Below are 14065 nucleotides of genomic sequence, written 5' to 3'. Positions count from 1 at the left end.
ACCAAAAGCCCCTGAGCAAATCTCTCCATGAAACACTTCCAGGACATTCTGTTTAATCACTGTGCAGGACGGTATTTTTCTCCTGATCTCTCTAAATTTGCATGGGCTAGGAAAGTATCATTATTTTATACATATGTCAATATTCAAGTTGCAGTACAAACCTAACTTCTGAAGATGGGTGTGTGTGACTGTGGCAAAAGATCACTTCCCCCCTCTCCCACTTGGCAACTGTCTTTGAAGGGCAATATGATTTGTCCCAAGATGATAACCAGGAGAGAATTACAGGAGGAACTGTGACATAAGGAGATAAAATCCTAAAGTAGTTCCAGAGATGCTTGTTGTATTGTAATTGTGCATTCAGTAAACCCAAAGACTGTAAACATTTCTAGCTCTTCCTGCTTATAGACTCTTCAGACCTGCTTGTCTTACACTGGCAATATTTAGATACTATATCAGCAATAAATCCAATCATAATCATCCACATAACCAGCATCAGAATTCTTGTACCCAAGTCTCCTCTCTACTACTCTGCCACAATGTGACTCCTGCTGCACCCAAGGAAAATTGATTCTTCTTCCTCTCCCTGTCTTGTGCTCGGAAGGGCTCTGGGAGACAGAAGGTACAAAAGAATTGGAAGTTGTGAACATTCAGTCATAGAATCATGAAGGTTGGAAAAGATCTCAAAGATCATGGAGTCCAGCCCCTGATCAAACGCTGCCATGTGAACTCAACCATAGCACAGGGCCATGTCCAGTCATTCCTGGAACAGCTCCAGGGATGGTGACTCGCCTGTTCCAATGCCTAACCACCCTTTCAGTGAAGAAACTCCTCCTTATGTTCAGCCTGAACCTCTCATGTTTAACTTAATGACAGCAGACTAGTACTGTTCCTGTGAAGTGCAATAGTAATTTACATGACACTTTGAAACTACTAAGCAAAAAAATTAAAAAAATTCCCAATATGGATTGTCAGTTATGTGGCCTAGCATAAATGTCTATTTTGTTGACAAGAAAGAAGCTGGCAACAAGTGAAATATGCATAAGCTGAAAGTTTGTGGAATTGGGAGTTTTCACCCTCTCTTTAAAAGTGGCTGTCCTGCAGAAAGATAATTTTTTTAATGCTTTCATTTCACAGAATAACTTAATCAATGATCAAAGATACATTCCATAGACAAGATGTTCCCAAATGTTATTCCTAAATGTTATCCATCACTAGGGAAAAGGACAGTAGGCCAGCTCCTAGGAGCTTAGCTTTGAGAGACTGATACTGATCTTCAGAGCTCTGTTTGTCTACTGAGAGATCAGTAAAAAGGACCTGACACAAGTCAGAGCTTTGTCAATCATAACCCATCAGAGGAGCTCTGCCTGTGAAACAGGCAAATACCAACTGTCCCAGGGCAGGACAGGGACTAACAGCAGAGAGAATAAATGATAATAATGTGCAGTGGTGAGGCTTCCTCCTGAGTACTTCACTACTGAATTCAGGTGTAAGGAAACAAATGGAACAGGTGCAGGGAAGGACTCCACCTATATTCTGGAAAGGACCCATGGAAAAACAAGCAGTTCAGCCTCTTTAGCCTTACAGAACTAAGGCTGAGACAAAATATACAACTTTGGTCTACTCATACTGCAGGGGGCAAAGGGAAAAAACCGGAAAAAGGGAAGATTCAACTTATCCTACAACTGTGCATAAACATCAGTATTAGTAACACAGGAATGGATCAGTCAGTTTGCTAGCAAGGTATGTGTGAATATGGCAGCTAAGTAGAAAGTAAAATGAACTAATTTTCAGAGCTAAGATATTTCCTTCTTTCAGGCTAATTTGCTTGGAAAAGTATTATGTGAGCACTTTTATAGTGTACTGAGACAGGCAAACAGTTACACACTTTCCCTACTTTAGGCGCATATAAAATATAAGCGCCTGTGAACATTTTTTAAAGACTAACCAGGTAAAGCTTATAGACATGACTCCAACCAGACACATTTGTAAAGACAAGTTCCACAGTAAAACAATTAAAGGAAAATAAAATATGGCAACTCAGGTTTTTGGCAAACATTTTATATTTTTTATATAAAAATCTCAGTAAGAAACCTAGCAGAATATCTGACCGAAACATCTGCCTTACAACAAGTTCAAAAAAAAACTCACAAAAAAAAGAGAAATGAAGAAAAAAAAAAGTAAAATTCCAACCCCCAAAATATTTTTTAATTATAAACCAGAATATCAACAAAACACTTAAAATAATCTCAGATTGTTTGGCAATTCATCACATCATAACAAGAGACACATTTGATCATAAGAAAAGTTTAACTTTATATACAACTTCACTTGAACATTTGCTCTTACCAGAGTTAATATACATTAAAAAAAGATTCTGGCAATAAAACCAGCTTCTATTTTTTAATACCTGTGTATAAAATGTAACATAAAATGCTGAAGCTCTATAGTTAGAAGTGATATTTGATTTCAATGGGTCCCTCTTTGTTGAAAAAGATAAATACTGAAAGAACAGGTGTTTAGCTGCAAAATAAAACTGTTTCATTTTAGGGTGGTATTGGTTGACTGTAAATAAATCTAACCTAGGACTATTAATTGGTAGTAAATTTACAAGTGAAAATATAATCTAGTAAGATTACATTTTAAATGTCATACTTTGTCACAAATGTGAACAGAAAGGAGCCAAGTCCCTTTCACTATGCTAAACTACTTTAATGCATGCGAGAAAAATATTTTACCAACTGTCTGAGCATATTTCAGAGAACTTCAGATTTTAGACAGCCCTGGGGGAGCGGAGGGGAAGTTTCCTACTGACATCTGCATAGAATGTAAAATATATAATTAAAAAACCCTAAGGTATATACTAAAGTTTACAGACCAATGCTTTCCATATAATAAATAAAATGTCCATCATTGATTAAATTCATACACAGAGTAAAATACAACCTATTTTTACAAGTTTATGTACAAAGTGTATTAGTAGGCACATGGGTGCCTTATGGGCTGGAAGCATCTGCATTAGCATGTCACATTGGGAAACTCCAACTTTCCAAGTCAGTGATAAAATATATAACTACTTTGTTTTTCATTCAGATACAAAGTAAACTTATTTTTCATCTGAAATAAATGTACATAATATTCTGTATAAACAATAGTTTATAAAGCTGTTTAAAATGTAACTTAAAAGTACTGCATTGTTTAACTTAGAGCTCTGAAACAAGCACGTGCAAATCCCTTTGCTTTAAAAAAAATAGAAGCACAGATGTTTGTTTTCCTTTTGACTCTTCCAAGAACAGTACTGGCTGGTAAAGATTATCGTTTTGCTTTCTTTAACGGCGTCTCCTCTGTTTTCTGCTGGCCTTTTCTCCGTACCACTGTTGGGCTCTCCTCCCTTTTACGCTTGGCTGACTGCACCTTTACCCTGAAAAGCATATTAATCATTATTTTCACAATGGTAGAGCTTGTAAAGAAAAGAGTGGTCAGGCACAATTCTGTTCAGAGGGCTGAATGAAACCATCCATCTCTGATGAACTGTCCATCTCTGATATATTATATAAAAGCTTACTACTAAAACACACTTCTTAATAGGATATGGGGTACTAATTCTGTGTGTTGGAGAGTGCTCCATATGTAGAATTTGGGGATAGAATTCTCCTTCCTTCTCTTTCTCTGGAAAGATTTGTGGATTTGTAACAAAACATAATGGACTTCATTTCCCCCATCTCACACAGTCAGAATAGCAGCAATAGTGTCTCAAGCCTGCATACACAAGAGGGAGTAAAGGGCAGACTTCACATACACTTACCCTGTGCATTCACACTCCCATCTATAGGCTCACCATATTTCAGCTGCAAATAACTGTAAATGGGTTTAAACTCTTGGCCATTCATAACTACACAAAATAATGGAGCTGAGGTGAACTGTGACACCCATCAGTGCACAATTCTCCAGGTTCAGCCTGAAGACACTGACAGAAATTTCCATTTCAGAAAGAATGACCAATACAAAACATTTTACAGGTAAACTACAAGATGCAGAGCAAGTATATTACTTACTGTGCATCACATTTATTACTTATTCCCTTGGCATTCTGCACTGTGACCTCAGCTTTACCAATTAAAAAGTGTAACAGGAAAGGAGGGAAAGGGAAACATATTTAAAACTTGGTGTATGGGCTCTCAGAGCTTATCCTCTTTTTATCAGCTGATCTTAGATCTTCGAAGCATTAGAATTGTGTCATTGTATCTAACTTTAACCTGAACTACCAATGCTCTTACCCCCCACCCAAGAAAGAATCACAGCTGAAGTTAAATACTACCTAAACAGCATTTTCAGATTCTCCCAAGAGGTTTCCAAGGATATAAAGTAAAAAATCTAGTCTTCCAAATGTCAAATAAAGGAAGAAAAAGAAAAAATGTAAACAGAAGAAAATCCTTTAAAAGCTTTTTATATATCACACGAGAACAGAACAAAACTAGTCTGCTGTTCAGATTTTGAAGCAGTACGTTACATATAAGGGAAAGACCACTGTAGTGGCTTCCAAAACAAATACTCAAAGTAGATTCAACTTTAATACTTACTGTGTCAATGAAGGAGATTTATTAATTTTTGTATCACTTGGAGATCTCTTTTTAGCTGCTAGTTTCTGTTGTTTTCTAGGAGAAACTGAATTTGGACTGCTGCCTTTAGAAGTTGCACGTGTGGTTGGCTTGCTGGACTGTTTTCTGTAATACAAAAGAATGATGAATTTATATATAAGAAAATACTTTTACTGAGTCAATTTCTTCTTGCACTCCAAGTGCAGATAACTAAGACTGCACAGTATTTGTGACAAGCAAATCAAAGTTGCCAAAAGAAACAGTGAAAAAAATGTATTTGCCTGCTTCAAGACACATTGCAATGCCAAGTTGTGCATTTTTGTATCAAATGTAGAATCAAAAGGCCGCTTTACTGACAGTATCTGATATTTACAAAAAAACCCCAAAGCAACCCATTCCAAATCTTGTTATAATTTTTGTATGCAAGTCTATGTTTGAAAGAACATCTCATAGTCTGAATTCACTCATATAAGCTTTGCTATCTGCAAGTTCAGAAACATGAAAAACTCGTTACTGGTGATTAATTTCATAGTTTAGAAAACAGGTGACTTAAGTCAGAGAAATCCAGCAATGCTGAATATGAAGAAGCATCTTCTTCCACAAAATTATTCCCAAATGCTACTTATAAAATGCAGACTGTATGCAGCACCTTAAGGTAGAGATGCTTTGTTGCAATCAGAGTTAGAAAGGTAGCATTAGAAATCTGAGACACAACCCCAAATCTATAAAAAAAAAGTAGATTTTCCACAAGCAACCAGAATAAACCCACAAACACCTAAACCTTTTATAGCTAACAATGATGTGAGACTAAAGGAAGTCACTCTGCATTTACCAAAACAAAGCCGTTGTTTACTAAGTGGTAGTGGTAAACTTCACAGTTTTTATGTAAATGAAGAATCATGTCACTACTTTCAGATTCAGTTCCAGAATTCTCAGTTCAAAAGCACAGTGGCAACTGTGCTTCAAGTACTGCCCAAAGACTAACATATAATATATACAATATAACAAATAATATCTTTAAGAGGGAAGCAGATATGGTCAATTGAAAGTCCCACCACCAATACAAAAAAAAAACCCCTGGACTCCAATTATTTTCTGAAAGACAGCAACACAAATCAATTATAGCTGTTATATTTCACTGTTTCCACAATAAGATCAAGAGAATGAGCTCTGCTAGAGTTCAGTATGCCTACAAAAGGCTGACCAGTGCTAAGGCAGATGAAGAATGGCTTCCTGAAAACAGAACTCTTGCTACTCACACTAGTTTTTCACAGCAAGATTGCTCTCCAAGCTTGCAGATCACCATACTAGAAATTAAATGTTCTACATTAATGTATTTAACTTGGACAGTACTTAAAGAAACAGACAGGGATAATTACATTCTCACCTTGTTCCAACACCAAATACCAAATGGTGAATTGTCAACTCCAATGTCCCATTTTACCCTTTGTAACCAAGTGTCCTTAGACTCAAATTCTGAGGCATCACCAGGATGAGAGTGCCAACAGCATCAATTCTTACCTTGTTACATATTCAAGTATGCCTTTTGAGACCCTAACAGTTTCCCTTAACCTCACCTTTTGTCTCTTCATTCTTAGAAGAATTAGTACTAGAATTAGAATCAAAATTATTTGGGAAGCTCTTATCAATTTAAAACAAACTGAAAAAGGCAAAAAGAGGAAGCAACAACCTCTTCCCTGCAACAAACCCCACAACTGAGAACAATGTAGAAAGAAGCTTGTTATTTGAGTCTCTACACAGTTACCTTTGAGCCTCTAATCTTGTGGCTGATCTAGTTGTGGCCCCAGAATATGCATCATCATCTTCCTCACCATCCTCTTCCTCACCTTCCTCTTGCTCTTTTAGTTCATCTTCAGAAGATGTTAATTTCCGACGTTTCTTCTCTGGCTCCAGTGTTTCTGTCCATTTAAAATTTTACACATAGGCTATAATTTTCCAAAAGGCCTCAAACACTCAATTTAGAAAAGGTATTCTACTCATAACACCCATTTTCAGTAAGTAATTTTCCATTTCCTTCATATTTCAACATTTTTAATTCACACTTGTTTGACTTAATCTTGCTAACACATTCACCACAGTTTACTTACACAGCTCCTAGCCAGAATTCATAGAAAATTCATGACGCTTTATAGAAGCATCTGGAATGTAGCAATTCTGACATGAGATTACAGCAATTTACACATATTTACATAATATTTACACTAGCTGTAACTCAATGATTTTTCCCCAAGAAAGGAAAATTGAATAAAGCTTATCTTGTTGCTATTAGTAAACAGAAAAGCACAGCAGTATTTTCTTATTCTGTTGGAAACAGCACAGTTTCTCATGCTTTTACCCATTTCCTCTGATTGAACCAGAGAACGCCTAGGCTTTCTTCCCCTTTTACGCACAACCATTTCTACTTTATCAGCTTCATCTTCCTGAAAAAAAAAATGGAACCATGTAAGTCAAGAACTATTTACTTTACATAGAAGACAAGCATTTTTCATTATATACTGCTTGTAAATTTACAAATCACACTTACATTTGTTGTTTCTTTCTTATTAGATATGTCTGTGCCTAAAAAGAAAGGAAAGAACAAAAGTTGATCCTTAAGTTCAAATCTTTCACCAATCAATTTAAAAGCGAGTTCTTGTGTACTCTCTCAACTTTGCATAAATATCACAGTAGCTCAAAAAGCATTTGAAGTCTCTAATTTAGAAAATAGTTTTGTTATATACAGAGACTGGGACAATGATTTAATTTTTTTTTGCAAGTACTAGGGCTTTATATCACTGACAGTATTTATTGCTTTGTTGCAGATTTGATATTTTGTTTTAATGGAAAAGCAGAAGTTACTTATCCTCTTTAGCTACTGTCAACCAATTACAGAACCACAGAAAAAATTGGCTTAGAAGGGGCCTCTAGGTCACCTAGTCCAATCTCTTGTTCAAAGCACAGCTAAATTAATTGATCTGATCATACTGCACAATACTACACACATACTTGTTCAGTCCAATTGTGAAAGTCTCCAAGAACATGGTCTCTTCAGGTGATCTGTTCTAGTGCTTAACTGTGCTCGTGCTAAAGCACCAAGATGACTGAGATGAAGCTCAAAAAGACACTATTTAAAACATTTCTAGTATGCAAATGACATGATTTCCTCTGCTGAAATACTTCTTACTTTCAACTCAGTAATTTTTACAGGCTAGCCTACACATATCTGTTAAAATACATTTTTAACTCTACATCCCACGTCTCAACTTGGCTTCTTCTCCATGGTTACCACTTCTACCATAATTCTGAGATGAGAGAGATTATTTTACAAAGCTTCTGAACTCTGTCAAACAAAATTTTCTCTAACACCTCAAGGATAAAAATCCTTAGCAATAGAAAAGAGAAGCAACCTAAACAAAGGCAAGTTTTCATATTTTTTTTCTCCTGCCATAAAATTGCTGATTTCTGAAAACTAAATAAAAGAGGACACAAACTCTAACATCCTCACCAATTAAACTGAGAGAACAAACAAAAGAATGTCAATGCAAAGGATCCAAATCAGATCTCAAAGAGCAGAAACATTCTAAAACTCACACAAAACTTTTTTGGCACTCCTTTGTAAGGTTATGGGAAAAAACTTTTACACAAAAGCAAATTAAGTAAAACGTAAATATATTTAAGTATTTAAGAAATAAGTGAAATAAAGCATAGGACTGTCCACTCTACTAGGTTCTTCATACAACATAAGCATATACATAATCAACCAGCATGTATTAATTCTACTGTGTTCAAAAGAGATACTTCATAATTCTGGTACATCTTGGTAAATTTGTAGCAGAGGGGCTTTTGACTGAAAATAATCCCATCTAGATCCATGACATGCCTTTAACAGACAACCCTCTGTAAGATGAAAATGTAGTACTTTTGCTTAAAGATAAATATAAAAATAGTAAGACATAGTATCTAAAAATCACACTAATTTTAAAGCAGCAACTGTTGATTAGTGCTAAGTAATTAGTTTCAAGTTCAAGTGTCAGTGTTATGGGAGGATGATACCTTCAGAAAACATGTCACTTAACTGCATGTGCTGTAGTGACCAGAAATAAACTCCGCATCCTGCTCCACATGTGGGTCTGTCCTTACTGCAAATCCTTATGCAAATCACCCAGAAACTATCAGAATAAGGGAACTGCTCAGAGGGATTCAATTTGGTTTCCTTTTCCTTTCCTTGCCAGGGGTTCTCAACCCCTTATGCCCATGAATGCCAATACAGGATGAAAAACTCAACAGTACATTCCACTTTATATGCTCCTCTTAACATTGCTGTGATATCAAGAGCCTTCTACCCAGAAAACAGAAATGTTACATAACACACTCGAACTTTAAATACACAGTCAGGTGTCCTTCTGAATAAAAAGCAAAGCAGAATGCACTTGGATTTCATGCTCACGTTCTTGTCTATTCTCTCTGCAGTTCACAGAAGTCAAGTACCACACAACGAGCTAACCCTCCAGAGACAATTCTGAAGCATATGGATTAAAGCTGACATTTTAACATATGTGAAGAAAATAGGAAACAGTCCTTTTATGTGCAGTGCAGCCAGATTAGTCTATCTGCAGAAACCTAAGCTTTTGGAAACTCCAGAAGATTTGTTTTGAAGAATTGGTTTCTCAGATTTTTTGCACATTTGTTTACAAACCATTTTTAAACCTAATTTTCAGTTCACCTTCTTCCTAAAATGAGTTTTAAAAGTTTTTTTAATGAATGTCCATAATTAAAAAGACACATTTAAACAACCAGTGCAGTTTGGATTCTATACACAAGAAAAATGAAAGAGAAATAGAAAAAAAGATATTTCACTTAATTCTGTTTTAGTTTGAAGCACTTAAAGTACATTTTTGAGTCAAGCTAAGCAACTGTGTTCCAAAGTTCTTACAGCAGCCATGAAAAGGGAAAGAAATATCCCCTCAAGATATCCCTGAGATCTTTAAATACATATCCACAGATCAAACAATTAATTGAACAAAATTTGAAATGTAATGTAGTAAGTGTGATTGCTAGTCACTGTATGAAAGAAAACATGCAGGAATGGGAAACAGTCGCCAAGAGCCAGTCTGATAAGGGTACCTACCCTCCTCTGAAGCTCTGCCTCACTCAATCATTTGGTATATTCTGCAATGCATTGTTCAGCACTGAGCAGTGCTGCTGCATCTTTGAACTAAGCTCTTACCAAGCTGTTCTTTTTTGAAAAGAAAAACTTGGTAGCAATTAGGGACAAGTTTTCACTTCATCTCTTTCTTCAGATGTTTTCATTCATGAATGACACTGACTGCCAGAGATGATGTCAGGAAGAACAAGGACCCATGTGATTTTTGTGAAAACCCTTTTCTATTTCTTCCATCTTTCATTTTATATGTTGAGGCATATATTTATATGTTTTCTTACCCGTTTGAGGTGTTTTCCCTCTACTTGCAAAGGTAGAAGACTGCAGCTGAAATTAAAAAAGTGGGCTTTTTTAATTTAAAGAAAATCAGAAAATTTCGGCATTGTGTTACATAATCACAGAAACTGGCTTGCATTAATTGTAGAATGAATCTGTAAATCTAGAAAACATGAACACTAATGAGCACACGAAATTTGTACTGAGTTTAAGAGTAGGATGCATTTTTCCATTTTGGTAACTGAAACAAATCAACACATAAACAAATCACAGCACTTTCAGTAACCTGACACTAAAGTCATTGCAATAAAAGACATGAAAGATAAAAGTAGTTTCAGTCAAACAAACTTCTTTGTTGATACTTAAATCAGGAATATATTTAGTACAGTCACTTTATGTAATCCCACATACAGATTTACAGAACTACAAATCAACAGAAATTGTTTATTTACTCAGAATGCAGAAAAAACTATATATAATTACACAATATCCTATGACAATTGTCCAAAAACTTCAGTGCTTTCCCTACTGAATGACTACACCAGGATGCTTATGGTACCTCTAAAGTAGCAAGGTGTTCCCAAAGCAGCCCTGGGAAACTGTCATGCAAAGGCATCTCACCTTAGAGAGCCCCTGTCTCACATGTAGGGCAGGTATCACTCCTCCCTGAGCCAGCCTGCAGCTGACACCAACCACTCACTCATCACCAGGAAGTACAAGACCTTTAAACACTTGAACCACAACAAGATGATTCTGTTCCAGTACTGAGGATGCCAAGGTACATCTATTTCTGAGGGTGATTTTAAAATTAATTTTAATCCTTAATTGGGCAAAAAACCACCCCAAAAACCAGCCAAACAAAAATCAACCCACAACACCAAAATAGAGAAATGAAATACCAAAATCTATACCAGTTCAAACTATATTTCATTAAGTTAATACTGAAAAAAAAAAAAATCTATTAAGACTAGGAATTCTGAAACAGAATTCAAGCCAACCTGTAAGAAGGGACAGGACTCAAAGGGCTGCCTAAAATATGAGGACAGAACAAGTAGAGACAGTAATTCCTTTTATCCATAAACTAGGTAAATTTTCAAGATTTTCAACAGCAATACCAGCTGGTGCCTCACCAGGCAAGCAGGAAGAAAAATCTGTGTTTCAACACAACTTCATTTTTAAAATGAAGTTTCCCCCCTTTTCTATGCAATAATGTTGATTCTAAAACAGAGGAATTTCCTAGAGAGAAGCCTTTAACCAGAATAAATCCCACTGGCAGTACTCCACAAACATGCCTGACCCATCACTGCCCTGTGCTGTCATCCAGCTGTATAGGAGAAGCAAAACCAACAGACCACTTTCTTAGCTGTGAATATCCTTCACAGGGGTTAGGAAGTAAAACTACCACTGAGCTTTAAAAGACAGACATGTTTCATGAACTCCTAGGTTACTCATCTAGGTATGTCACCTAGAGACAGTATGTCTCTAGTTGCATGAACTGTTATGTTGCAATATATATGTAATACAACTGCTTTATATAATATTTTATTTTACAGCTACAAAAGGATTCTATGTGCTATTATTACGATACATTCAGTAGAGGAAAGAAAATTTGTTTTTGAAATAAGTTCACCCTTGCTTTTCAAAATTACTCTCAGCACAAACTGAAAGACACATATGCACACCACCAAAAATTCACACTGCACACAGGTGTATATATACTGCTAGCTAGTAACACTTACATTTGTGTTAAACAAACTAAGTGTGAAGCTTACAGGTAATTTGCCACATTCTGACTTAACTCTATATTTTGCTTAAAAAGCTTAGCTATATTAAGAGATACTATTAATAATTTTCATTTGCTTAGACTGAACTCCATTATCAAGTTTTCCATAAGATGTTTCTGAAATGCTCTTAACTGTTAAACAGATAAATGGCTCTTGAAATACTGTGTTAAATGCACCCAAACAAAATAAAGGCACTTACATTCCCAGTGCTCATATCAGCTTTTGACTCCCCACCTGAGGGAAGAAATATGAGTTCAGAACTTGAATGTCATTATTATCCTTGTTTTTCCACACAGGAATTATGCAGTACTTACCACCAGGTTGTACTGCTTCAAGAGGGTATTTACGAGGCCTTCCCCTTTTGCGTTTCACTACCACAGGCTGATTTTCCTATTAAAAACAAAGGACAAAAATATTTTACTTACTATAACTGACATTTGGCATTTGAGCAATACAATATGAAGACTGCTAACTGAATTAATAATGTGACAGTGGCAGAAGTAGTACTTTCCAGTTAAAAAATAGATAAGGCAAATTTAATAGCAAGAGACTGCCTGTTATGAAATCAACTAATATAGGTGAAAAGAAACAAGACAACTCCCAACAATACAAAATTCTCAGTGGGTTAGCTCAGGCACAAAGCATGTCTGAGAATGCAGTGCCTTCTGCTCCCTTAGCCCCAAAATCTCTATCACTAGGTCTCACAAATGCTGCTGGCTTTCCCCATATAAGAACTCCAGACTTTACATCCCATGAGCCCCTTTTCCTGGCGCCACATAGCATGGGCTACATCCTCTATGTTGAGCAAGTGCTTCAAACAGTTCATATACTAATTATCCCAATACACAGATTGCTGATATTCTTTATAAAAACAGGATTTTTAACGAAAAAAACAAACAAACAAAAACAACTTCATTTGAAGTTTTAAGCTTTGAAAGAGAAGTTTTAAGTAAAAAATATGGTCAGATGCTCAGTTTGCGAAATCCCCAAGAGACTTTCTCTTACATACAAGGAAAGATTAAATGCCTTGTTCAGCATTTACTGAAGTTTAGCAGTATTTCCCCCAGAATGGTTCTTAGAGACTCAAGCCTTGAGTGAACAAAAATAAAAATTCATTCTTAAATTTTCTTCTACTTCCAAATTTGAGGCAAAAAACCCCAAATGATGAAACCCAACACCTGAGATCAGTGCCTATTTCTAGAGGCCAGCATCAGTTTTAATTTTAACATTTTCAGATATTTGTTTACAACCTGTACTGTAGAATATCTCAAGTACATGCCTAGAAGATAATATAAAGACTTCAAAAATTGTTGAGAAAGATTGTTTTTTTAAAGGCAAGTTGTATTTTTTGGTGACTAAACTGTCTGCATCAATTGCAAAGTTGTCAGAAAACCTGATTTCTATACAACAGAACTCAATATAATTGCTTTCTTGGCATTTTGTAAGCACTACTAAGCCAAGGAAGGGGGTTAGCTCTACTTTGATAACAAGTCATTGATGTCTTAAGGTCTGTGAGTTTATACTTTGTGATACAGCTACGTAAATCCTTGGTACTTTACAGTTCCAATCAAATCTTAACAACTATTTCTTAGTAGGTGAAGACAATTTTAATATTGCTGTCAACAAAATACAAAATAGTTATTTACTGCAAAGACAGAGTACTGTGAACCTGCACTATCTCAGTGACTTAACATGAGTAAGACCACTCACCTCAGGAGAATTTTCATTTGATTCTAGATTGTGCTTTTTCTTTTCAGACATTTCCTGTTCAACGTTAAATTCATCTTCATGCAGACAAAAGAAAAAAAAAGAAATAAAAAAAATGAAATGGTATACCTTTGTTTTATTACGCAAAAGAAATATAGTAAAAGCAACAGCCTCCACACTGAAAATGTTACTACATTTTTTATCCCAAAATTCCATAAAAACACCCATCAGAAATCAACACTGTTTGCCTTGTAACAAGAGTGTATTGGTCTGCCAAAATACATCTCCCTAACACCAGGTGAGTTAGAGAGGTCTTCTATTTTAAGGTAAAAACAAAAGCTCATAATTGTGACACACTATAAAATGGTAGGACAAATACAAGCCCCGTTTGATTTTCTCACATGTTCCATGAAACAGGAAGTTGAAGATGCAAGCACATTGCAGAACAGATTCAGACTTGTCAACTTGCTCGCATGAGAAACAAAACTATTAACAGGTCACACTAACATCAGGGAATATTCTCAGACTGCTCCCACAAAGAC

The 14065-nt window shown here is 35.8% G+C and overlaps 1 protein-coding gene across 2 annotated transcripts in view; it reads right to left on the bottom strand.

The window, feature by feature from the left end:
- Positions 1-2045: 2045 nt before the first annotated feature.
- Positions 2046-14065, bottom strand: part of BOD1L1 (biorientation of chromosomes in cell division 1 like 1) — a 36945-nt gene continuing 24925 nt past the window's right edge. Inside the window, exons 17-25 of one of the 2 annotated variants that reach the window (XM_058837107.1) lie at positions 13527-13600; positions 12131-12206; positions 12016-12050; positions 10038-10083; positions 7141-7175; positions 6952-7036; positions 6361-6514; positions 4578-4721; positions 2046-3418 (exon numbers count right to left, since the gene is read on the bottom strand). In XM_058837107.1, the coding sequence (XP_058693090.1) occupies positions 3310-3418; positions 4578-4721; positions 6361-6514; positions 6952-7036; positions 7141-7175; positions 10038-10083; positions 12016-12050; positions 12131-12206; positions 13527-13600 (758 nt within the window). In that variant the 3' untranslated portion in view covers positions 2046-3309. Of the gene's footprint in view, positions 3419-4577; positions 4722-6360; positions 6515-6951; positions 7037-7140; positions 7176-10037; positions 10084-12015; positions 12051-12130; positions 12207-13526; positions 13601-14065 lie in introns of those variants that run through there. The other variant, XR_009277495.1, reaches the window with a different exon arrangement.

The sequence above is a fragment of the Poecile atricapillus genome, chromosome 4 (assembly GCF_030490865.1).
Source record: "Poecile atricapillus isolate bPoeAtr1 chromosome 4, bPoeAtr1.hap1, whole genome shotgun sequence".
NCBI classification, from domain to species: domain Eukaryota; kingdom Metazoa; phylum Chordata; class Aves; order Passeriformes; family Paridae; genus Poecile; species Poecile atricapillus.
Note: the sequence above shows the minus strand (reverse complement) of the source record. Positions and strands in the feature narration are given on the sequence as shown.